At 39.8% G+C, this 25,851-nt stretch overlaps 1 protein-coding gene across 3 annotated transcripts in view; it reads right to left on the bottom strand.

The window, feature by feature from the left end:
- Window positions 1-25,851, bottom strand: part of hdac7a (histone deacetylase 7a) — a 76,767-nt gene that overhangs the window by 33,900 nt on the left and 17,016 nt on the right. Inside the window, exons 1-2 of one of the 3 annotated variants that reach the window (XM_049580639.1) lie at window positions 20,985-21,178; window positions 19,476-19,544 (exon numbers count right to left, since the gene is read on the bottom strand). Coding sequence is in view for 1 of the 3 variants with exons in the window: in XM_049580638.1 (XP_049436595.1) it covers window positions 19,476-19,544 (69 nt within the window). In the remaining 2 variants the exon portion in view is untranslated. Of the gene's footprint in view, window positions 1-2,512; window positions 2,611-19,475; window positions 19,545-20,984; window positions 21,179-25,851 lie in introns of those variants that run through there. The other 2 variants (XM_049580638.1, XM_049580640.1) reach the window with 2 other exon arrangements.

Raw genomic sequence — 25,851 nt, 5'->3', positions numbered from 1 at the left:
AAGTCTGGCTTTCCTTAAGCAAGTGGAGACGGAAAAAAAATAATAACACGCTGCAGCAGGAATTATGGGGCTGTATATGAAATGCTCAGCTCTCCTTTTGACAAATTTAGCAAATATGTTTTAGCAAATAAGTTTCCATTTTCTGATCCAATATTCATCTGGAATAACAGAATGTGGATATTACGTCTTAGAGCAAAAACTGGTTTCCAGTGTAGCACAACACTCATTGTGTCACTTTTGTGATATTCAGTGACTAATGAGATGTATTTTTGTAAACAAACCTAGTTTCATTCTAAAACAAGACCCAGTAGATTAATACTACTAGGGCTGCAAGTTGAAAACAGTCAAGCCAAAATGAAGCACTGCCCACAGGCTGGAGGAAACATTCTCATTTTACAGCTAAACAGTACACTAAAATATGTTTCTGAAAACATATGAGGCAAAATAGACAATGCAGTAAAAAATCTTGATTCATACTTGATCAACGCTGACCTGTTTGACAGTTTGACCGCAGCTCATGAGCAGTGACATGATGTTTTTGTACAGACTATTTATCTCGTGCTATTGAGTGAATGCAGTTAGAGTTTCAGCAAATATGGCAAAAAGTTGTAAAGGTTACCAACTACTTGAAATTGTGTGACTAAAATCAACTGTAAAATTTAAAGATATTAAAAAAAGAAAGAAGCTGAATCCAGCAAATGTTTGGTATATAAATAAATCACTCACACATTCAATCGATTATCAAGAGATCAATCAAATAAAAGGCCTAAGGTTTCAGCACTAAGTATTACCCTCCTGTCAGAGCAACAGTTCAGAGCCAACAGACTACGAATAGAAATTTAGGGAATTAACTGGCACCAAAATTGTACAGTTGTATACTGTCAAAGCTCTTGCAATTCCTCACTTCCTGATTTAGAAAAGCCAAAACTCAACTTTATGCTGAAAGTGCATTTTTAACCTTCCTCTAGACAGTTGCCTCAAATACGGCCTCCATTTATCATAACAGAAGGTTTTCAGGGATTCGTCAAGAAAACAGACAACAGATAAATTACTGCAGGGAGTCCAACTGAAACAGGACAACAGACTCTCCAGGACATTTTTTAGGGGAACACCACCTAAATTAAGAATTCCATTATGTTATTTCCATGGCCAGGAAGGTTCAATCAGTATGTGTGATCACAAGCTACTCCCTATAAAAGCTAGAAACAAAAGAAGTAAGTATCAAAACTGTGATGTTAAGTTTAATGTCTGGAGCCGGTCCATAGATAATGAATGGGAGACTGATTTTATGGACAGAACGTCTTTTTCTTTTTCATATCCAAATGAGCTTTATTCTATTGCAGTGTTTTCAGTTCTGAAAATGTACCCATACAGTCAGAACATTCCCCTGGGTGCTCTCAGTGTCATCTACAACATATTTTAGCATTCATTGTCTATGAAGCAGCTCCAGACTTAAAACAAGGTGTCATCACAAGTTTGAGTTAAAGCACTCTCGTTTTTGGATTTGGGAGAGAGCTGTTTGCTAATATTTGGTACTGTCTTAGACCATATGAATAAAGTATGAAATCTAAAAATGGACCCTTTAAATAACTCCTAAAAACATGACTTTTCAAAGTTGTTAAAAAATGAAACTGTCAGGTCTTAAAACACTTAGATAGATACACCATATTGACATTTAACATGTATAGCTTTCCCATAGGAACAAACCAGTGGGACACTAAAGGAACCCAAAATAGCACGATCCCAAAACAGACACAGCTACTGTGCAATAACACACAGGCCAATGTCAGTGGCCTCCTGCAACCGATCCCACAGTGGATGTTCTCATTCACATTAAAGGTGCATTTCAACTGATCGTCTGTACGGAAGTCACAACGTGCACTAGAGAAAGCGTAGTGGCATTAAAGATGCATGCATGGATTTGTACAACAGGTGTGTTCGTGCATGTGTAAGAGTGTTTGAGCACAGCCAACAGAGAGGACGGAGTGTACGTGCCTGTGAGTGTGTGTGTGTGTGTGACAGTAACGGAGGAAGGTTGATGTATAATGCAGCGTGGGTCCAGTTTCCTAAGTCCTCAGTGAGTTTCCATAAACATCCAAGGCTGCTGTCTGTTAGGTCAGCAAGCTCTCACACAGACACACAGACACACACACACACACACACAGGGTACATCTCATGCACTGTGTTGCTGCTGCTGTTAAAACAAGTGTACTAGTAACAGCAGTGCAAGAAGAGTCTTGCAGAATGAACGAGACAGACACAGAGGGAATTAATTAACACAAGAAAAAAACCTCCTCTATCTCTCTTTCTTTCGCCTTCAGCTCTATGCTGGACTCGATCATCACACTTTGTCACACACCACAGCAGACTTCCAGTGCGCAGAAAGATCAAAAGAGTTTGACACAACAGGTATCACCTTCCATTTACAAGATATAAATGTCCACAAAGACAACAAGCCTGCACACGTGCACGCAAAACACACAAGGTAAAGGATAAAGTCAAAGGCACATACCCGTGTTTGTCTTGTAAATATCCGGCTATGTGAAAACCCCAGTAGCACTTCTGCCTCAGCCAGCTCACAGCAGGATCTATAATTAGACAGAGAGCTCCACTCCCCTCCAGTCATCTTTTACTGTCGGCCACATCCTCTTTTCTTTAACTCCTTCTCTTTCTTCTCCCTCCCTCCTTCTCTCTATCTCTGTCTCTATTTGTTGACACTGACCGACACCAAACTGTTGATTTCATCATTTCATTCACACAGTAGAGGCACCTTGTCTGGAGGTGTATCTGCAGACTTCTGACAGAAAACGCTTTTTAAAGAATTTTAACTTTTGACATGAAACTTAAAATGTGCAAATAAAGAAAAAGGTTAGCAAGATATGAATGCTGTGATGAAATTTAAGATCTCTATTAACACTGCAGGAGGGATTTTAAGACTTCTCAAGCCTTTACACTTTTTAAAGCACCCTGTTGCACAACAAGAGCATTTCAGCTTCTCCTACACTAAAGATTTTTTTAATTGTGACACTTTGGCCAGTGGTGACCATCAGTGCTTGCCAGTGAAGGATCTTTACAATCCATCCCATAAACAACAGGGATTGTAACCATGGTAACGGGGGTGGTCGGGGCCGGCAGGAAGTTGAGTCTATAAAAACACAACAATGAGAGAACCAGGGTGGCTTCCTGTTTAAGAGCTGAGTTTAGACTCCCATTTCCTCCCCTCTCCTCCCCCTGCTGATGTTGTGACGCTGCTGCCACAGTGCCCTCAAACCCTACGGCAGTAAACTTCCCCACCGGACTGCGTGCTCAGACGGTAAAACCAAAACAACCACGGCTTCTTTGACTCTCACTCACACACTCCTAAATCTGTGTTCCCGTTCCTCTCGATGTATGGCTTTAGTGAAAAAGCTCAGGGCTTTGCCATCCATTAACGACTCAGATTAATGACTAACAGTGGCCCTGAAGGCAACACACTAATGTACTGAACACACAATCACTCACAAAACACACCCGTACGGGAACATGGAAAACTACTAAGTAAACTATTGACAATCCAGTTAAATTGTGTTTCATCTATTTCTAATGTTTGTGGGGCTAAAAGGGATTGAATGTTTTCTTGTATAACTAAAATAAGTTAGGTCCAAGATCCTCCAAACTATAGTCGGAGGAAACCAGGCCATCATGTTTGTGAGTAAAACAACTTGTTACACGAGAACATTGTCATTGTCAGGCTGTTCACATTCATTGTTCCTACACATACCTACAAAAAGTAGCTGCAATTCACATGTAACCTAAGTAATCGTGAGCCAGGAGACTGTGATCATGTGACCTATGCACTGCGGGCTGCCTGCTTTCATACGATGGGAGCAAAGGAGGAAGTCAGCTCATGTAGTATAAAGAGCAACAAAGTCCATGTAAGACATGGGGTAGTGGACAGGTCAAACAAGCACAGGACTTTGACCCAGGAGACCGGGGTTTGTGACATGTGTGAAACTAAAATTCAGCATGAAGTTATTTTAAGTTACGTACATGTCACATCACATCGTCACGTCATAACGTCATTACATCCTATTTTCATGTTACATTAAGTACATAATGTGATGATGCCCAATCATGATTCTTTTTCTAAACCTAAATTTAACCTAACCTGTAGGGGCGCTATTTCGAAAGAGCCTATCATGTTAATTGTTGGATGGGGATGCGCTGCTATTAGCAGAACAATATATATATATATATATATATATATATATATTTTATTTTTTTTTTACACACACTATTAAAGAAATAACAAACATTTTTGGGAAACACTGGTTTTTCCCTTTTTTTTAGTTTTGCTTTGTTACCTTTTGGCCAAGCCAGGCTAGCTGCTTCCCCTGTCTCCAGTCTTTTTGCTAAGCCAAGCTAAGCTAAGCATCTCCTGGCTTCATATGAAACAGCCAGACACAGGGTGGGATCAATCTTCTCATCTGACTCTTGGCATGGAGAATAAATGTATTTCTCAATGTGTTGACCTATTCCTTTAAATGTGCCATTACATAACAATGTGAAGGGTGTTGTTTTTTTTTTTTCAAATAAAAGTGCAGACACAGGATGTCTATAGTCGGTTACAATCTCTGCCAATCACACTGTTTCCCAGCATGGGTAATTTCAGCTGACTGTTGCATTGCTTTTGCAATGCTACAGTATGCTTACTTCAGTTTTGGGGAAGTGTAGTGGTGTGGTGTTTCTGCACAGATCACTTGTCAATCAAAGTGGTTGCACCAGTGAGACATCTTTGTCCCAGGATTTTCAGTTTGACAACAGTTGAGTTTCTGTAGGTGGTGCTATGTGTTTTATATGTCTTTTTGAACCATGTTGGGTGTTGCGGGTCATTTATGACACCCAATCTTTTCACTATTATTTTAAAACAATAGATAGAGAAACGGCGGGGGAAAACAGTCTTTTTACCCAGCCTGTAAATGTTGGGAAAGTGTGACTTTTAAACTCATACCAGAGACAGTTATTTATTTATATTGATGATTTATTACAGATATGATTAATTACACTCACTATAATACAGTATCACTATCCTACAGCCATTAACGCCATGATGTAATAGACTGCTACATCACTCGTACCATTAGCCTATGTTTTGACGATGTGCTATATTGTTAAAATGTAGGGATCTGCAACCTCCAGAACTACAGGTCCTTAGAGGCTCAGAATGTTTTCTTTTTTTTACAAGTGGCTAAACAATCTAACACTGTTTGGATAAAGCGTTCCTTTTTGTTTAACCAGAAACATCCCCAAAATCACTATCGCCAAACCCATCAGACTCCATTTAAATAAACAGTAATTTTAGTGTGTGTAGAGCCAGCATATTTTCACATCTAACTGGGTGAATTAAGGATTTATTTCAACCAAACCAGAGTTGGTGATTGCTGGAACAGTGAAAAGACTAACCAAGATGGCTTCTGTGAGTTTTATTTTATTTCTGTGGACTATAGTGTGTTTTACAATGATTAAATTACTGTTTATTCAAATGGAGTCTGGTGGCTTTGATGGAAGTGATTTTTGGGGCTGTTTCTGGTTAAACAAAAAGGATCTTACTCTTTAACAAAATGGTCTTTCTCTGTAGGGATCCTTTCAATAATCTTGCAGAAAATTAAAATAATCTGAGTATGTTAGTGGCAAAAATTAGCACTTATAGGCGACGTATTTTCATGGTGCAAATATTGTCTGGAATGCTTACATTGTAGCCTGACCCTGCCGACTGCAGCGCTCTTGCTCTTGCTCTTGGACCAATTTCCAAAAATTTTCCCATTACTCACTTCAGACACAAAACATGGGAAAAATAGGGTCTAGATTGAAAAACACCCTTTAACTCTGGATTTTTAAATTTATTTGACGTGTGGAAAACCACAAAGCAACTCTTCAGCATGGTAGCGAATGCGGTGGTTTTTCCCCTTGATGTGACATCTTATGGGTGTTCCCATTAATACTGACCGTATCTATGACCTGTTCTTTTGGAAATGTAAAACTCATCACTTCCTATGAACCAAAGCATCTTCCCAGAAAAGACCAAAAAGACACCTATAGTTTAGAGCAACAATTTTGCATTAATTTTGCATTTAATTTATTGTTGATTTACTGTTGTTTACAACAATCACTGTTTAGTGTAGGGCTAAATGCATGCATCAGTATGGAGGTGATTAAGAGCCCACTGTAATAGGGTAAAAGGTGCAGGAGGTGAGGGTGTATTCACTTAAAAAATCTACAGAGTTGCTAAATCGGACTTGCACAACACAGGATCTCTATGAATAGTCTGGTACTGACAGTTAGGATCACATGGTCTTTACTCTGGAAGCTCTCTCTCCCATCAGACCTCAGTGCTTTGCACACAAATACTGAGTAAATGTATTATTTCAGTTCACGTTTCAGGTTCCATACATTGTAATAAAGACCCCTTCATTTCATTAAGTCTCTAATGCCTCTTGTTTCTTTCAGATTAATTAAATGTTTTTCAGTCTGCTTTATTACGTGAACACTCTCTCTTTCTTGCCACCTCTTGCCCTCACTAACGCTCACTCATCCCTTCTCCAACTTATCTTCCTCTCACTCTCACTCTATCTCCTGTCTGTCTTTCTTTCCCTCCTTCATGCTGAGGAATCCACAGCTGTCACTCCCATTCAAAACCTCTCCTCTTCCCATAGCAGCTGGCCAGACTGCGGTTTGTGTGTGTATGTGTGTGTGTGTGTGTGTGTGTGTGTGTGTAGGCCTGCCTGCCCCCCTACAACTGTCGCCAAACTATTTCTATATTTATGGTGTTGCTCTGCTGGTGCATACTTGAGTGTTCAAGTGTAAATGGTAGTGTGTGTGGCTGTCGACAAGTTTAAGAACTACCCTCTGCTGTGTGTGTGTGTGTCTGTGTCTGTGTGTTACAAGGATAGCAAGAGGGCAACACTCTTAAGTGAGAACATTTTGTTGGTGTTCACATCTACAGAGGGTTAAGTGAGGACACTGGGGGCATCTAAATCATCCACGTGTCTCTGGTTGATCTCTGGCTCCAGGCCTTCATGTGAGCCTTTTGTTGAGGGAGGGATGATTTTATGTTCTCATTATGTACAGAAAAAAATCCACCCTTAGATACTCTCACACTCCCCAAACTCATCTATCATGTTCAGTTCTTCAGTACTATATTCATCTAGTGTTCTCCCTACTTTCTTTATACTTTGCTACATTTCACAGAAGGCCTTTTGCCAGCGCCCATGCAGTGGTTGCATACGTGTTGCAATAAGTCAAAAGCAGGCTGTGGTTACATAATTTCTGTTCAAACAAATAAAACATACTGATGAATAATTTATTGATTACTAATGCCTCATTTAAATTGCATGGTTTAGCTCGACTCAACTCGACTACCAGACACTTTATTTTGTTTTCCACTGGGGATAGTAGCCCTTCAATGTAGGTGGTGCCGTGACACCATCTTCAGCGTGACACCACTTTTCATTGGCAACCAAACTGAGAAATGTCTGCACTTTTTCTAAAATCTGGGTCAAGTAAATCCAAAAACTGTTATCAATGTTGATGATAGCTTGGCTATTTAAAAATGGCGGGTGTATGCACGATGTCCAATGTCACACTCATATGTTTCTCTCTAACCAATCAGTGGTCTACAGAGTTTTAACTCCACCTTTCAATATCAACTTAGCTTGCTTAGAACCTTGACCAAGGTGTCCCAAGTACTATCTACAACTTTTGCTAATCAGAAACCACAAATAAGCGGGTTAAAGCTGTGCCATACCGTCAAATGCTGCATAAGAGTCTAAAGCCATGCTATCAGCTTTGGGAGGATGTACTTTTGCTTCAAGCTAAATGCTAATGTCAGCATGCTGATGTTTAGCAGGTGTAATGTTTAACCCGTTCTGCAGTGCATTCTGGTCTACTAAGGCTACAGTGAGTGAAGATGCCGGGAGCTTTTCATCATCTACAATAATGTAACTGGTTTGACTGTTAAATTCTGGAGCGACAGTTGTCCAAAAAAAAAAAAAAAAAAGACATTTAGCACGTCGACGTCTTGGGAACAAGGAAATGCAGCAATTTAAAAAAGTAAACCCGGAAATACAAGTACAAGGATGTATTTTCTCTTCACCTGTGAAGAGAAAATACATCTGAAGACTTTATGAAGTCTTCATGAAGTCTTAAAGGACCAGTGTGCAGGATTTAAGAGGATCTATTGGAATATGGTATTTTAATTATGTTTTTATTAGTGTATAATCATCTGAAACTGAGAATTGTGTTTTTGATACCTTAGAAAGAGCCCTTCATTTCTACATGCGGGTTCTCTTCCACAGAGCCAACCATGCACCGCCATGTTTCTACAGTAGCCCAGAATGGACAAACCAAACACTGGCTCCAGAGAGGGCCTTTTGCATTTTTATGTTGAAATGGTGGCTTGAATTTGGTGGCACAAGTGCAGCCACTGTAGATTCTCCTACACATTTGGAAAGGGAGGAGTATTGAGTTGGTTGCAATTTGCAACCTCACCACTAGATGCCACTAAACCCTACATACTAGACCTTTAATAAATTCAAGTAGGGTTTTGGTTTGGGGTCAACATCATCTGGACAAGATTGATGTCTGACACACAAGCATTCACAAGCGACTGTTACTTTTAAAAAAAATTACAGGTTTCCAAATTTGGCTGCTCTTACCTCTTCTCAAAGAGATTTATGAATGTCGTGCGAGCTCGTAAAAGAGGAAAGTAAGTTATTGCGTCCTGCTCTGCTTCAGATAAACAGGTGCTTTAAAATTCCGTCAGTCTGCATGCCAACAATACACCCATTTACATAACTCGCACAGGTTACACACACATAAACATTCCATGTGCCTCTGTCATCTTTTGCTCGACTCGGTGTTGCAATTTGCCTGAAGCTTAACACTCAAGAACAACTCACTCATTATTACACACACAAACACACACACACAAATGAAAGAGTGAATGTGAATGCCTCTGTCTGTCATGAGAGCAGACACCAAGTGTGCTGTCCAGCTTGACAAATGACAGTGAATTTGTCCTCTTGCTGCAGAGTCAATAAAGGCAAATCTAAGAGTTCCGCCTCAGAACCTAAGTGACATTCTCATCTCTGTTTCCCATCTTTAACACCATCTAATCGATACGTCGATAAAGCTTGGTCAACTTTAAAGAATAAATCTGATCAATGTTTGATTGACAAGTGATCTGGATCTCACCTTGCTTTGCATCTTAACTACAGTGCATTTTACGTACTTTTCTGAAAACAAAATTCCTCTCTTGAAACAGGTGCTGCTTTGAATCAGCTGATGATCTATGCAAATATACTTAGTTCTGCCTGTGGGTAAATTCTTGTTTTCCTGGTGTCTTCCTCCACAGGTAGGTCAGAGGTCATGATCAGTTACAAACAGATGAGCTGAGGCTTAAAGGCATTTACTGCTTTGATCATGAACACCTCTCCATCAGGGTCAACAAGGGGGCTGGACTCCCTCTTTGAAGTGCTTACCCCGTCACCCTGTACTCCATAATACTTTCTAAATAAAATAATTCTGCTGCATGTTAGGTAAGGATCAGCGTAGCAGAAAGAATTACTGCTTTATGTGGATGCACCATTTTAACTGCTGATATTCACTTTGTTGACTGCCATCAGCCTATCAGTAAATAAGACTGCAATCAGCGATGGCAGTGGCCAATGTTCTTCTGTTGTGTCTCACCAATTTTGCACAGGCTAAAATCTAGGGCTCAAGACTATAACCATGTTTTGTCATCCTGGGAACAACAGAAAATGTGTTTTGGATGAAAAGAGATCTTCCAGGGACAACTTTGTGACAAAAAGACACAGTAAACTCACTGTGGTCGCACCAGGGGATGCATCCTATTGTTTCCTTGATAATACTATATTATGAACAACAAATCCCTGTTGATATCCGCAGAAGGAGAGGTACTTTACGTTAGCTGTTAGCTGTTAGCACGTGGTAGCTGGAACTAACAGCTAACTGAGGTTGCATAGAGATACATTATGATGGGTTCAATGTCAATTCAGTAAAAATTAGTATTGTGTGAAGGTAACTTATAATGTTATCATGATAAGTTCAAAAGTAATCTTGTAAAACTTTGTTTCAGGCGAGCAACTTGAATCAGTCTGTTTAAAGGATAAATTAAAATGAAATCAATATGAAAATAGATGTTAGAGAGAAAATTGTTTTATTTTTTTATTATTGAATTTGTGCCCATTCAAAGATCGTGTTGTGAGGGATTATTTTTTAATAATGAAGATTTCTTTGTTTCCATAGCACCAAAAGGGCATAGCTACCAACATAAACAATGAAAAAAAAAAACTTCAGTATCGGCCAAAAATTGTTATTTTAAACATCTGTACCAGTATCGGCCCAATATTTCACAATCGGTGCATCCCTACTGTTTAAGTATCTAATCATGAATGTTTAACTCATCAGGAACGTGGAGTCTTCTGGAACACCTGACAGGAATAAGCACTGTGGAAATGCCCTCCGGCGAAGCAACGTTTCCTCCAGCTGATGCAATACAGATGCTCGACAGCAGCACTGGTCTTACTGGGCAGCTCTCAGGAAAACCCTTCCTCAACCATCAAATATGCAATACACATAAGGTTAGAAACAGACTTGCTTGAAGTGTATACGCTCAGTCAAGCTCTGTGTATTTTCTCATTCTTACAGATCTCGAAACAAATGATCTGTCACTACACCTGAAAGTGAAGACTTTCTGAGGTTTGATCATACAGATCTTCAAAAATTCAAGATGACAAATTGACTCCAATATCTCTACAAATCTGTCAATCCTCGCTTTTGCTCCATCGCCTTCCTGCTCCCCTTACATCAAACACATTCTCCGCATTTCCCAACACTGATAAAGCCACTCAACACAGCAGCTCACTCAAAGGGATCTCCCCCTTTTATCTTTTATAACATGCACACACATCACACGGTCACAATACACTGACGCAACAGATTCACAATGCCAGATCAGGCAAATAAATGTTAACACCACACAACACTTACGTATTGATTGTTTCATCTATTTTCACAAATAGTTTGCAGTGCTGACAGGGAAATGATTTCAAATGAAGTGACTGATCCAGCTGGTTATCAGTGGTGAAAACAGTGAGTCATGAAAACAGTGGTGACTTGGTGACTGCTGCACTGATAGCCTGTGGTTATAGTGGGGAGATTGGGAGCTACAAAAAAAGCTACAATCAGCAGCAAAGGCTTTTGTGCTGATAAAAACGAGAATAGCTTATCTGCTTTTCCTGCTGAAGCCTCAGTCTACCCTGCAGACAGGAGACCATTTGATTTAACTCGGCAAAATTACACACAACCTCACATTAAAACTTAGTTCAGAGTGAACACAACTTGCATATGTTTTCTGCTGGATTAAGAAGATGGGTTATAAAACTGACTCTCAGTTCGATAACTTAATGAGCATAGAAAACTCATCAGCACAGAAATACTGTATGAATCTTAAGTATTTAAATTTCTGACATCAAACAGGCACAAAAAATAAACAACACCTTTTTAATTCATTTTAAAACAGCTTTCAAGACTCAAAGCTGGACCGTATGACCTGTTCACATGGAAGCTTTTTATAGTTAACACAACACCTCACACTGACTGACTGCCAGAGCAACTAACATGGAAAAACTTTGCTTCCTGTTGCAACTGCAAGAGATTAATGAACTGAAATATACGTGTGAAAAAGAGTTTGCTGACAGGACTCTGACATCTGTCACCATCTAACATCTCTTGCTTCATCTTCTTATTTTGATACATCTTTCCACCCCCTATCTCTATTTCTATATACACTGTGAATCTTTCTGCTGCCTTTCAATTTCTTCATCTCATTTTTTTTTATCTATGTTCTCTCCTTGGTAAAAGTTAACGTGTTCCAGGAAGGCAGCTTCATGAATATGCACAGTCACACTCGGCTGTCTGCACGGACAACAAAGGAAGAAGACATTAACATTCCTGCACATGCTCTGCGCTCTGGTCAGGGATGAACACACACACACACACACATGGACACACAGGCGAAAAAAGAAGCTATACATGAACACAGTCAGGGCTGAACCTTGATGCACTGATACTGACACACATAGATGAGTGTCTCTTTCACAGACACTTGAAGATGCTCATGGCTACAGAGCAGAAATAACATTATCTGTATTTACTGTAACTCCCTCCTTTCTGGCATCAACCAAAAGTCACTCTCTCGCCTGCACCTAGCTCAGAATGCAGCAGCTTGGCTTCTTACTGGTTTAAACAGACAACATCACATCACCCCAATGCTGCATTCTCCCCACTGGCTCCCTGTTTGATTTAGAATCAATTTGAAGATTTACCTGATCATTTTAGCTCATGTCTGGGTTTTGCTCCAAGCTGCAAAGCAAAAATGCTGACCCCATATGAGCCAGTGTGCATCCTCAGATCCTCAGGTGGGGACTTCCTGTCTGGTCCATAGTCAAAGCTAAACTTAAAGATGACTGCGCTTTTGCCAACAGAGTGCCTTGGCTGATGATACAAGGCTGACAGAATCAGAGACTTCTTTTAAATCACTTCTGAAAAACATTTTTTATAGGACCATTTTTATGTAATGTCGTCTTTCTATGATTTTTTTCTGTCTTGCTGCTTTTATATTCTTTTTGTTTGTATTTATTTACGATTAATCTTGTCTTGCTTTTGTTAGGCCTTTCTGTTTTTCTTTCTGTTGTTCTATTGTTGTCTTGAGTGTCCTGCTTTTGCTTTGTCTGTCAAAGCACTTTGTGAACCCTGTTCTTTAAGGTGTCATACACATAAAGTTATTATTATCATTATTTAGAAATGGTGCAAGTTACAGAGTTAAGAAACTTTCTACAGGGGTGTCGGTGGCTTAGTGGTAGAGCAGGCGCCCCATGTACAAGGCTGTTGCCGCTGCGGCCCGGGTTCGAATCCAGCCTGTGACCCTTTGCTGCATGTCATCCTCTCTCTCTCTCTCTCTCTCTCTCTCTCTCTCTCCCCCTCTCTCCCCCTCTCTCCCCCTTCACACTTACCTGTCCTGTCTATTAAAGGCAAAATGGCCCAAAAAAATATCTTAAGAAAATGAAACTTTCTACAATTCCCTTAGCAGCTGATAGCTCTAGTTTAGAGCTTAAACAGTGTTGTCACGATACTGGAATTTGTAATGTCCACACATTACCTTAAATAATATCGATATTCTGCAATACCACAGTTGAAAAAAACTGACATTAAGGGCATAAAATGTATTTATTTTTATTAAAAGATTATTATAACAAAATGACAACTATTACTTTTCTTTGCATTGTTAGCACCAGAGAACAGCAGAATGACTGCTGTAAACATTAAAAACAAGAGAGAGCCAGAATGAGAGGCTGCTACAGGTGTATCAACACTGCCGAAATTAAGTTTTGAAACCATTTCACATATCTGGAATGAATATGTATCAATATTTTTGACAACACTAAGCCAAAACTATTATTATTTAATCACTGATTAATCATTTATGTCATTTCCCTGAGAAAAACACCCACATTTCACTGTTGGTTATACAAAACAATCAGTTTGAATATGTCAGCCTGGGCTTTGGAAAACTGTGATGGGCATCTTTTTTATAAAACAAACTATTAATGTATAACATGATGAACAGATGAATCAATAATCACTTACAGTACTTGCAGTTTACTTGACATAAGTGATTCCAGTGTAGCAAAACTAACACTAATCCAGAAGATACAACTACCTTCACTCTGCACGTGGTGAGAAATGACCTGGTTTAAAAGTGTCCCAGACCACAAACAGGCAGCACTAATTATTAATTGCTGCTGGCCGAGTATTTGGATTTGCTTCCATTTGCCAGGAAAAATATAGCAGACATGCGTTATATGCCAGATGTTAAATGTAAGATGCCTTCAGTGTGTTAGAGCAAATTTCAACTGTGTCAATACAGAGTTTAACAAGTAAAATATTCATCAGTTACAGAGAGATATTTAAAGAAGACTGACTCTGTGCAGACTTGTGAATCTGATAAAGAAGCACAGTTAGTCTGCATGCTTATAAATCACTACATGCATATCATTGTGCATCTAGTGAACTTCCTCCTTGTGATGCTGAACATAGTCGACCCGGCTCATTTTTATCTCACATCTCCAACTCCTCCCAAACTCTTCTCACCTTTGCACTGTGCAGTACAGCTGTCTGTTTTCTGCGCAGTTTGCGAGAAGGGCGTCTCTGAGAAATTCGTTTATACACACGCACACAAACACACACAAAACCCTGTGCACACACCCACAGACAGACACAAACACTGACAAACGTTAAATAAACATGCATTGTGTCCCTCCTCCTCCACTTCACCAGGTTGTTGAGATTAGCCTGAATCTGTAAACGTCACTGGAGACCATTCATCGCACGCACGCATGCGCGCACACACACACACACACACACACACACACACACAGTCCAATAACAACAGGCTATCTGATCCGATGTCTGTGTCAGTCACCTCGTTGATCTGGAGTGAATGCGAGCTGTCCATTACTCTCCGCTGCACTTTAGGTCGGACAATATCAAAATATGGCAAGGAGTCTGGTTCAGAAAACTCGTAATTAGGTGGAGACAGACGTATGTGGCCGGGATTGGCCTTTGATCAGATATCAGACAGTCATGTCGTCTGTGTGCAAGAGGATAAGCATTCCTGACAGAGCTGCGTGTGTAAAACACATCAAAGTTTTATTCATTTACATTTTAATCAGGATTTTTATTTAACAGATGTTTTCCTTTTCACAAAGGAATCCAAGAATTTTCTTATCACTGAATAAATATGGTTTGTTCAAAATGCTGTGATAAGCTACTCACTATTTGAAGCTTATATTGTGTAAAATAATGAAAAATCTGACTGGATACGGGCAGAAATATTCAGCTTCAGTGTGAATTTTCACAATTCTTTAAGGCTAAAGTTCTCCCTATGATCCTAAATTTGAGAAAATCTACTTTTTGATAGAAATAAATGGTTAAACACGAAACACTGGAGACTTAAAATTCTTCTTTAGATCCGAGGCTTTTGCTTTTGACCATATTTTATTTCCATAAGGCTTCTGTTGTGTCAGCAGGACTGAGGTGAAAATCTAAGGGTTTTTTCCCCCAAATGCCACAGGAATAAACCCTAAGAAAAGTAATTAAGTGTGTCTACGTGTATGTGTATGTGCTTGTGTGTGTGAAAGAGACAGAGACATCCCGAGGAGGATGCAGACTGCGGCTGGAGGCCAATAACAGACCAATTACCCAGCTGACCGCAGCAAGGAGCCTTTAGCTCAAAGGTTAATACAACAGAAATTGATTTGACACACTACTACAATGTTACCTCGGGCCACACTGCATGCACTACACAACTCTCCCCTGTCTCATTCCCACCAAATATGTGCTGGCTGACAGAGAAACACACAATTAACAGACATGAAAAGTAATAAACTGCACAAACACACACATGTACGCAAGCGCACACAAACACACACAGTGCCATGGGCCTCCTTGGAGGGTATTATATAACATTACCCCTGACATATCAAGTGATTTCATGCACCTCGAGGCAGGACAATCGGGCCATTTGTTCAACAAGTCAAAAATAGCCGCCTCCTTCATTGCCGTCTACTATTACTACCATTACTACCACAACTACTGCACAGCTTGTGTCTGCACTGCCTTTTGGCTTTAAGGGGGCCCACAGTTCAAAATGACCACAATATATCTGCTGAGGTTAATATGGTTGTTGATCAGGACAAATAAGTCAATCAGTTTTGGGGCTAGCTGCTGGGATTTAATGACTTTACACTGTTTTGGAACAAAAGCGCTACACACACACTGGAAATTCAAGACGGAGCACAATTTAGTGCTGATTAAATAGTGTAGTAGCTGCAGCGGTGTTACCATTCCACTATGTTGTTTAGTGATATATTACCTCAGTGCTCAATGGAGACTGAACCTGTTGATTAAATGGTAAAGCGAGGTCAGGTTACTCAGACGTATAAAGAAGTGAGGAAGATTAGTGGCAGAAAGGAGGAAAAAAACATTAAACCAGAGTTAAGGCTTAACGGGAGCTCTGAAGAATAAAGCTTTGTCACACATTTACTGCCTCGGATTGCTGCATTTTAATTCTATCCCCAAAAACATTTATTAAGCATCTATACTTTTTGCATGTATAGGGTATGATAATGTACTTGTATATGAACCTAAAAAAATTCAAACTGTGAAAATTTATATCCAATCCTGTGTTTTTGCATATCCTAAATATGTTCAGATGAAAACATTAAATGTAGAGCTTAAAATTAATCAGCAACTATTAATGATTTTATTTTGTTTGTTACGACTGTTGGTTGGACAAAACAAACCATTTCGATAACTGAGCTTGGGCTGAAGGAAACTGCGATGCTGCGATTTTTTTTTTTTACAATTCTTATGACTTTTTAAAGGGACAGTTCAACCCAAATTCAAAAACACATATTTTTCCTCTTACCTGTACTGCTGTTTAACAATCTAGATTGCTTTGATGTGAGTTGCCGAGTGTTGGAGATATCAACCATAGAGACGTCTGCCTTCTCTACAATATAATGGAACTAGATGGCACTCGGCTTGTGGTGTTCAAAGCACCAAATAAATACATTTTAAAAACTCAACAGCAATGCCTCTCTTTAGAAACCATGACCCAGTTATTCAAGATAATCCACAGACCTTGCTGTAAGCAGTTTCATGAAGGAACTGTTTTCTTTCCACTGAACTACACCCACCAACTGCAGAAGGAAGCGTGCTTCTACTCATGTAATAGAACTTGTGTTTGTGACAGATGTAAAAATTTATGGCGTCTTCCTCAGCTGAGCTGGCACGTTAGCTATCCCAGTGGTGCTAGATGAGCTACCAGTAGATGCACGCTTCCTTCTGCTTGGTGATGCGGTTGGTGGATGTAGTTCGGTAGAAAAAAAAAAGTTCCCACATGAAACTGCTCACAAGATCTGTGGATTATCCTGACTCACCAGGTCATGATTTATTAAGAGAGACATCACTGTTGAGTTTTTCAAATGTATTTTTTGGCACTTTGAGCACCACAAGCCGAGTGCCATCTAGTTCCATTATATTTGAGTGAAGGCAGACATCTTTACGGCCGAAATTTCCAACACTAAGCAACTCACACCAAAACAATTTATGCTGATAAATAGCACTACAGGTAAAAGAAAAAATATGCGTTTTTAAAACTTGGCGTGCACTCTCCCTTTAAAAGACAAAATGATAAATCAGTTAATTGAGAATATAATCAACAAACTGCTCCATCAGTTGCAGCCCTGATTACATGAATCCTTCACTGTATGCGTCCTCCCTTAGTTCTTTCCATCATCACTGCATGTAACTCTTCCTCAGCTCTCCCATTCAGCACAAACCAGTGACAGAAAGAGGCAGAACACCCACATCAGCTGACCCGAGTGTTTAGAAACCAGGATCAGGAAGAGGATATGTGATCTCCACCACAGCTAATACAATCATGCCTGTTTTTATCTGTCCCTAAAGTTTCTCCCTACTGTGTTTAGTGAGCCAAAGAGGAAAGAATGAAAGGCATACAAATATTCAGTGAGGAAAAAGAAAACATGAACGGAAAGAGAGTGTACTGTATGTGCATATTGCATGTAAAAATGTGTTGGAGTAGAGAAGAACACACATAAGAAGAAGTAATGGTGATGGCCTGCAGGTCTATTACAGCAGTCCTGTGTAGTTTTAAAATGCTGTTTGAGCTCCCGAAGCTTTTAAAATGGTGGTTTTATGTGTTATACACATCTGGCTCAGACTGCTGCCACCTTGGACTGTTAACCAGTCTCAAACTTCAGAGACGCCTGGCATCAGGGCGCTGCGCTCAACAGTGAAAATGGTTTAATGTGAGGTTATGTGTGTGTGAGTAAGCAGAGAGAGAGATTAGAGAGGAAGACAAAGGAGAGAGAGCCAGTGTCAGTTGCCCTGCGTGGACAACACATATGTAACCGGACCCTACAGCCACGGCCATGACCTCACCGGGTTTTTCCACAGGCACACATACACAGGGCAAATAGCAGTGCCTTGGTTAGCATACAGTCAGTGGAGCCTGGCACAGCGAGAGCCGGCTCCCATTCAGAGAGTCATGCATTGTAATCCTACACAGTGTGATCACACAGGCATGCTTCACAGTGCAGAATGCTAATCTAAACTAAAATGCGGGACACAATGTAACAGCCGGGTGACTTGTTTTCGATGGGTGGAGCAAATACGTTTTGATCTCAGGTCGAAGAAGAAACCTTGGAGTGTTTCCCATGTGAGTCAGCACGAGCCAAGCTGAGTCGTGGTGATGTTTCTGAAGTTTCTCACATAGTAAGGGAAAGCAGAACGGAGAAAATTTGCCATCACTGCTGCTGTCATAATGGAAACTGATGGTTATTATGAGGAAAAGCCTCCCTAGCATGCACAGCTTTGTCTTATATTCAGTTGTAAAGTCAGATTTTCTAAAGCAGGGTGAGATAAGTGTACGAGGGTGAGGTCAGGTTCACATCCTGTATCATACCAGTAATTAGTGTTGACATTTGCATTGTCCAACCACGACCGCATTCAAATGAAATTGCAACAATAACGGGACAAATGAAAACCAGTTGCAACTAAAAAAACTTTGTGGGAAAATATTTGTAGGAAATAAGTTTGTTTAATTCCAGATGTTTCTCGTGTTTGTTTCAATTGAGTAAGACGACATTTCTCAGATTAAATGTCAGGATTTTAAGAAACAACAGATTACTACAAAAAAATGACACAATCAGAGAAGTAACAGTGCAAAAAGTGAAGTAATTTCTACTACTTTATATCAGCACCTTTGACAAATTTTTACATTTCCTTCATGACTATTTAGATTTTAGGATCAAATAACAAAAAATTAACAACTGGATAAATGGATATGTTTCACAGTGTTAGCAAAGGTCAGCAGAATATTGACTATCTTGTGGTAAAATAAAAAAACATTTTGACACATAATAAACTGCACGTCTGTGTGACCCACAATGAACCAGATTTCTAAACCCACACGTGAAAAACACAGCGGGCCGAGTGCGTCTTTCCAACTAGGCCAACACCTGTTCTGTACTTTACTGCACTTCTCTGAAAATCAAACCGCTTAGATCATTCGGCACTGGAAAAACTGCTGTCACCCAGACTGTGTAATGTGTTTGTACGCTGTAAAAAAAAGTTGTAAAGAGGACAAGATGTAGTCCTGAGGGGGCTGATTGTAGACTGGCAGCATTTTTCCACATGAATGTTTCAGCACTGACGGCTGTGACCTAACTTTAACACCTCTGAGTAAAATATTACCAACTCGCAACACAACCGCTTATTAAGTTACAGTTGGTATTTAGTTCATTTACTTTAGAGGTTAAAAGTCCTACCTGCCACTGTATGTAGTATGTTGTCCTGTCTGTCTGTCTTTATGATGTTCCCAGAGGTGCTGATTCCATCTGTGGAGACAGACAGAAAAATAAATGAGTGAAATACAACTCTCTCACACACACACACACACACACACACACACACACACACACACGCACAACAATAATAAATAAGTAAATGTGGAAACTGGCAACTCCAACCTGTTGCTGTTGCTCATCTAAAATTCTCCTCTCTACTGTGAAAATGTCATCGGCAGAACATCATAAACTGCCCAAGAGAAGCTGCAATTTGTGCTGGCAGCCAACAGAAGCACATAAAAGTCACGGATGACTTAATGCTCCTTAAAGGTTTATATTAGCAGCCTCGGCCACCTGATGGGTGCGGCGGCTGGGCACAATATGAGCTGCACCTGTGATGTAAGCCTCAACCCGTCAGGCCGAATATTTGACCCAGATCTGGATAGAAAAACCACAAAATGTCTATGGCAGTGGTGGCTCGGCCAGCAGAAATAAAACAGACACACACACACACACACACACACACACACACACAAGACAAATTAAGTAGAAAAGTAGGCAAGCAAAGCATGTTTTTTTAATTCTAAAGGTGGGACGCGAGGGACACGTCCCCCTCAATATTAAAATCCTGTGAATTTCTCCCCCTCAAATAAAAACACAGCTGAGGACTTTTATTTTGATTAAATGTAAGACACTTACACCATAAAAATTATGCAAAAAAAAAGGCACAATATGCATTAAAATTCACCATAATGCAGGAAATAAGTGTTTGGTGTTTGATGCTAAGTGTTTCATGAGTGTCCACCTCAAACTGAAACGAAACCTACGCCCCTGTGTGGCAGACCTGTTGCTGCTGATGCTGGTTAAACATCTGCTCTGCGGCAAAAAAAAAAAAAAAAAAGCAAAGCTAATTGGGATCAAACACAGGGGCCAGACGTAAATAACAGTTGAATAATCTCAAAGACATGACTGATAGAAATAAAATAAAAGTACAGCATTGTGCCTGACAGACTTCAGTTTCAAGAAAACCTCCGTTTTTACGAAGACAACTTGAAATGTCTGACATGTCCAGGGATTTACGGAGAGTCTACAGCACTCTGAAGTGTAACTTTAACCCTCTTCATCACACTTTTTTTCTGCTAGTCTGTTATCATATCCTATTATCGCTCGGGAAACATCGTGTCTATGATGAATAAGGAGTTAACAGAGACTTTATGGTAGTTGTAGACACTATAAGCACGCTAAATCGATCAAAATATAGTTATAAGATACCCTACAGTATTTTCTGTTGTACTGTAAGAGTTCTTATTTTCTGACGCACCTGAATGTGTCACGTCGGTGCGCTCGTGAACAATTAAAGCAGCGCGAGCACCTGCGCAGGTACCGGCCGTATACAACAGTCCCATCCAGACAACAGCTAATTTAAAGGGCATACAGGCTACGAACTACCAGCCGTTCCCACACCGGACTGTCAGCACCAGTGTCTCCTACCTTGTCACAGACAGAAGCCGGTAACACCTTCAAAGTCTCTTGAAAGAGTCGCAGTCCAAAACTCTTGAAAAATAATCCACCTAATCAAGTCCTCGTGCACCCAAGAGAGCGAAAAAAACCCGCTTGGATGTGATGGTGTGCTCCGCTAGTGTTGTCAGTAGACTGTATGGAGGAGGAGGAGGAGGAGGAAAAGAAAAGAGACTTATCGGAGGCAAGTTGCAGAAAAGAAAAAGTCCGGCCCCTGAAGTCCTGCCCCCTCCCCTCCGCTCTCCTGCTGACAGAAATAGCAAGCAAGGCGGGCCCCACCAAAAATAGCCTTGACTTCACACGGACCTTCAGGACTATTGTTTCCCTGCGCCGACGGACTCCCATTGGGTGCACACTGCAGCCAATCCGCGCTCGGCTTCTTTAGAACTTGTACAACAGTCTTAACTTTTGTTTCAGTGTGGGGACTCAATTAACACAATGGGTCCTACACTGTGGCTCCATCTGCTGACTAAAACCTCTAAACCAGCGGTGGTGTAGCACCAAGCACAGGGATGTGGTTCTGGGGGTCCTGACACCCCCCAGGGGCCCTTTGGAGGCCCCCAGAAAAATATGGCCAGGTTTAATTTAACATTTCACGCCTTTTAACGTGACTCAACTTCCCAAATTCGTTCGCTTCTCTTCTCTCCCAAAGTGTGTGCCAATAATTTACATTTAAACATTTTCATATGTGAATGTTTTCAAAAGGTACAAACAGCCAACTCCCACAGTATGTTATTTTTGTCAGCATGTAGATGAACATGTGACACTCCCAAGATGAAGCACATGTCAGTGAGTGCACTGCTTACTGCACAAGCAAAGGAACCTTCATCATACACAGTAACTTTGAATGGTCGTATTTATGATATACTGCTGTGATTTGTCTATGGTATTTGTTACTGCACTTACAACACACAGCACATGGCATATTACATACAACAGCCATGAAAAATTCTAAAATATCTAAAAGAAAGAAAAAAAATGCAATTCACAGCACAAAATACTAGCGGAAAAAGAAAACCAGAAAGAAAAAACAAATGAAATACTATTTACCTGCAGTACTTCTACACACTGTATTCTAACTTATTTATATAGCACTGTACTCCATTAAAAGAGAACTTGTTTACGTTTTTTTATTCATCAAAAATGGGAAGTGACTGCGTAGTGAAGCTAAAAAGCTGCTCCCTATAACTGGACCTCTGTGCCTGATTTAAAACTGGCTAAAGTTAGTCCTGCAGAACTGACTGAAAAAACTCAACAGATCTGGTGTGAAAACAGCTGATCTGAGACTTAGTTATAAACCATGAAAGGAAATAAGACGTGAATTGTTAAGAAACTGAGATAATTGATTTCAGATATGTTTAATAACTCCAGCGTTTGAGATACTGGGGCAGTGTGAGCATTTAAAATAAAGTTAGTGACCAATATAACACTTTTTTCTTTCTTTTTTTTGTAAAACAATTACAGTATAGAGGCTGGTGTTAATTTGCTTGCCCATACTATATTGCCATAGGATATTAAAGGTTAAATGATAAAGTAATATAGACACAACAAGTTTATTTCTTAGCAAGACTGTGTAAAATACCATTATTTTTTGCGACTCTATTGGACACATAAGAGTTTTTTTTCCCCATGTTGATTATCATCAATGATTACACCTAAAACTTACTTAGCATTACAACATATTAAAGCACATTATTAGCTGTAAGCATGGGGCGCTGATGATACAGCAACTATTAGCGTTGCATAATCTGGTAAGTCTCTGTAATGCACTTGGTGGAGGGGGGACTACAGTCATGTATCAATTGAGATAATGTAGCAAATGTTTAATGAAACCATAGTTATTATTTTTGTGGTGGTGCACCTTGAAACTGGTATACAACAAAGGTTTCTGCACAAAACCATGTCTCTAAAGCGTGCAAACATTCTCAGGAAATAAAAATCTTCTCTTGAACCTAATTTGGTTTCCTTTTTAATTTTGATTTCCTGCCACTGAACATGTTTTGATGCCTTTGGCTGCAGCTATCTCATATTGTACTCAAAAACATATTGCTATTGAAAAGAAAACCATACAAGTAATTCACAAAATTATACACAGGTTTTGCTAAACAAAATCAACACGTGAACACCACCCCAATACTATATGCAATAATATAAAAACGTATTTAATTCCATTTGGTGAGACCAACACTTTTTTGACAAACACATTAAATTATGTGGTAATAAATCGGCAGTGAGTGGAGACCAAACTTTTACATCTGAAAGGATTCCTGAATATTGTTTCCACGTCGTCAACAGAAGAAGAAGAAAGCCTGCAGAAAGAGCCCTCATGAGGAAATGTTTGGAATACCTTCTGTGGGCCTAATGACAATGTCTTATATTGTTGAGCCGATTGTACAACACAGCTTTACTCTTCATTCACTGAAAGGCCTAAACCATGCCACAGTAGTAATCTGTCACATTAAAACTGTAAGAAACATGCTGTTATGCTGTGGGATTAAGGATTATATCAGTATAGAATCCGAGATAATTTAAGTCTGTTATGAAACACAACAGCCCTGTACTGTAATATTGTTAATCACTGGTAACTACACAGCAAAATCTGGACATTTTGGCCACAGATCAGTTTGAAATATTGCAGGAGGAAAATTAAAAGACGAGATCTAGAAAAGCAGAGCTCATCATAGTTGCCCACAGCTCGTAGTGGATATTCCTACCCAAGGGCGTAGGTTGTGTTTCAATATTGGGGTACACACACATATGAAATGGATGCTTTCGGGTCCTCCCCCAGGGACTTTTTTAGTATCAAGCACTTAATTTCCCACCTTAGGGTGATATTTTCAGAACCAGTTTGTGCCTTTTCTGCATCAATGTATGGTGGAAATGTCAAAATAAAAGCCTTCTGCTATTTTCACGATTTTATTTGGGGAGACAAATGTATGTTCTTTATATCAAGGAGCACATGTCCCCCCGTGTTTTCTCGAATGGAAAAAAAAAAAAACACATTAGATTTCAGTAACCAAAATCCGCCAAATTAAGTAGGTGTGTTTGTTCCTGTTTAACAATGGTCAATAAATATTTGTCAGGGGCTTGGATTTCTTTTTCTTTACAGTTATTTTACAGCATTGCATAACTGTACTCTGATCTACAGCAATACGTCTATTTTTGTCAATAGTATTCTAAAAGTTACTGGTTTCATTTTACAGTTACAGACCCCGAACGTACCCGCAGATACATTATCATAAAAGAGTCATTAAAAGCTATAATTTCCTTTCTATAATTGTAAATGCACTGAAATTATTGTGTTTCATTTTGTATTATTGCCACTGTAATTATGGATACATTACACCTTCTCTAAATGTTTTTACAGTCGGCTTAGTTACAGTTAATTACTGTGAAAATCACAATACGTTTCTTACCGTGACAGCAACTTAACATATTGTACCTAGTGCATGCCGATTAATGTACATAATGGATTTAATTTAGAGCTGTAAAGAGCCCCAACTACAGACAATACATCAGGAGGAAGCGCTGAGGTAATATGGTTGAGAAGATTTGCCTGTAGTTACTGTAAAACCAGGGATGTGGTGGAGGGTAAAGCAGCCTTCACCACCTTTGTGTGCTGACATAATCTTTAACAAGGTTGAGTCATAACACACAGTTAGTCCTGTAGAGAAAGGGGAAAATGTTTCATTGAGTGTTTTTGATTTTTGGTCAAATTTATGTTATTTTCTCCCTGTAATAATGGCACACTGAGGGTCATACTGTGTACATTAGAACGCAGCTACAGTTTACAGTAAAGGCAGTTAATTCACTACAATTTCCTGATGTTCCTACATGTACAAATCTTTGCTTGCTGTTGTCAGACCACCTATAGCCCAGGGCACCCCGAGCCCATGCAGAGGGAAGTAGAACATCCTGTCAACCACAGTATTCAAACCTAACAGAACATACGTTGCTGTGGTGGCTTACATGACGCAGGATCATCGTCTTGTGAGTTTTTTTGGTTCAAAGTCTTCCTCGAATAAAGAGGCTGTTTGCTGGTAGCAGCAAACGCTCACACTGAGTCACATACACTTATATTGTCACGTTATATATGCTGAAGTGTGGTCAGCACGATAGAAGTCATCAGTTCTTTTTCAGTTTAATCACACAACACCATATAAATCAATATATGTCATGCTATACTTTAATAAATTAAGACTTTTATATCAAAATGATAAAGTTCTCAGTTAGAAGAAATATAAAAAGATAAACAGCCACAGTCATGTTGTAATTACGGTCTATAAAAAGAAGTCCCAGTGAAACCTCTATTTGTGTAAACATGACAGAGGTACTTACTTAAGTACAGAGAAACCTACTTAGGTACTTTTTTTTCTTATATTTGTCCACCTCTATCTCTTCCCTGCTTTTCTGAAATTAACTCTATCTGCATAAACCAGTTTTTAAATCTTTTGAAGCAGAAACTGACATTTGTTATGAGTTTCACTCGCACTTCTCAGTGTTTTTCCCCACTTTCAACCGTCCTTTTGTTTCCACAGAATACAAGCACGGGTGTGTGTGTGTGTGTGTGTGTGTGTGTGTGTGTGTGTGTGTGTGTTTTATCCTTTTTTCCGATCTCGGCGTCAGCCAGGTCAGCTACTGATGTTTCAGACCAATATTGAAACCAAGAAGCGTGCGTCTCTGTTCTGCTGGTGGTGCTCCATCGTCCGCTCGCTCACCCTCGGGTGCCTCTGTGAACGGGGGGAACCCAGCACCGTTCCCAGAAACCCTTAGTGTGTGGGTGTAAAGCTCTACATTACTGTGTGTGTGTGTGTGTGCGTGTGTGTGTTTGCTGCTGTGT

The sequence above is a fragment of the Epinephelus fuscoguttatus genome, linkage group LG7 (assembly GCF_011397635.1).
Source record: "Epinephelus fuscoguttatus linkage group LG7, E.fuscoguttatus.final_Chr_v1".
Taxonomy (NCBI): Eukaryota; Metazoa; Chordata; class Actinopteri; order Perciformes; family Serranidae; genus Epinephelus; species Epinephelus fuscoguttatus.
Note: the sequence above shows the minus strand (reverse complement) of the source record. Positions and strands in the feature narration are given on the sequence as shown.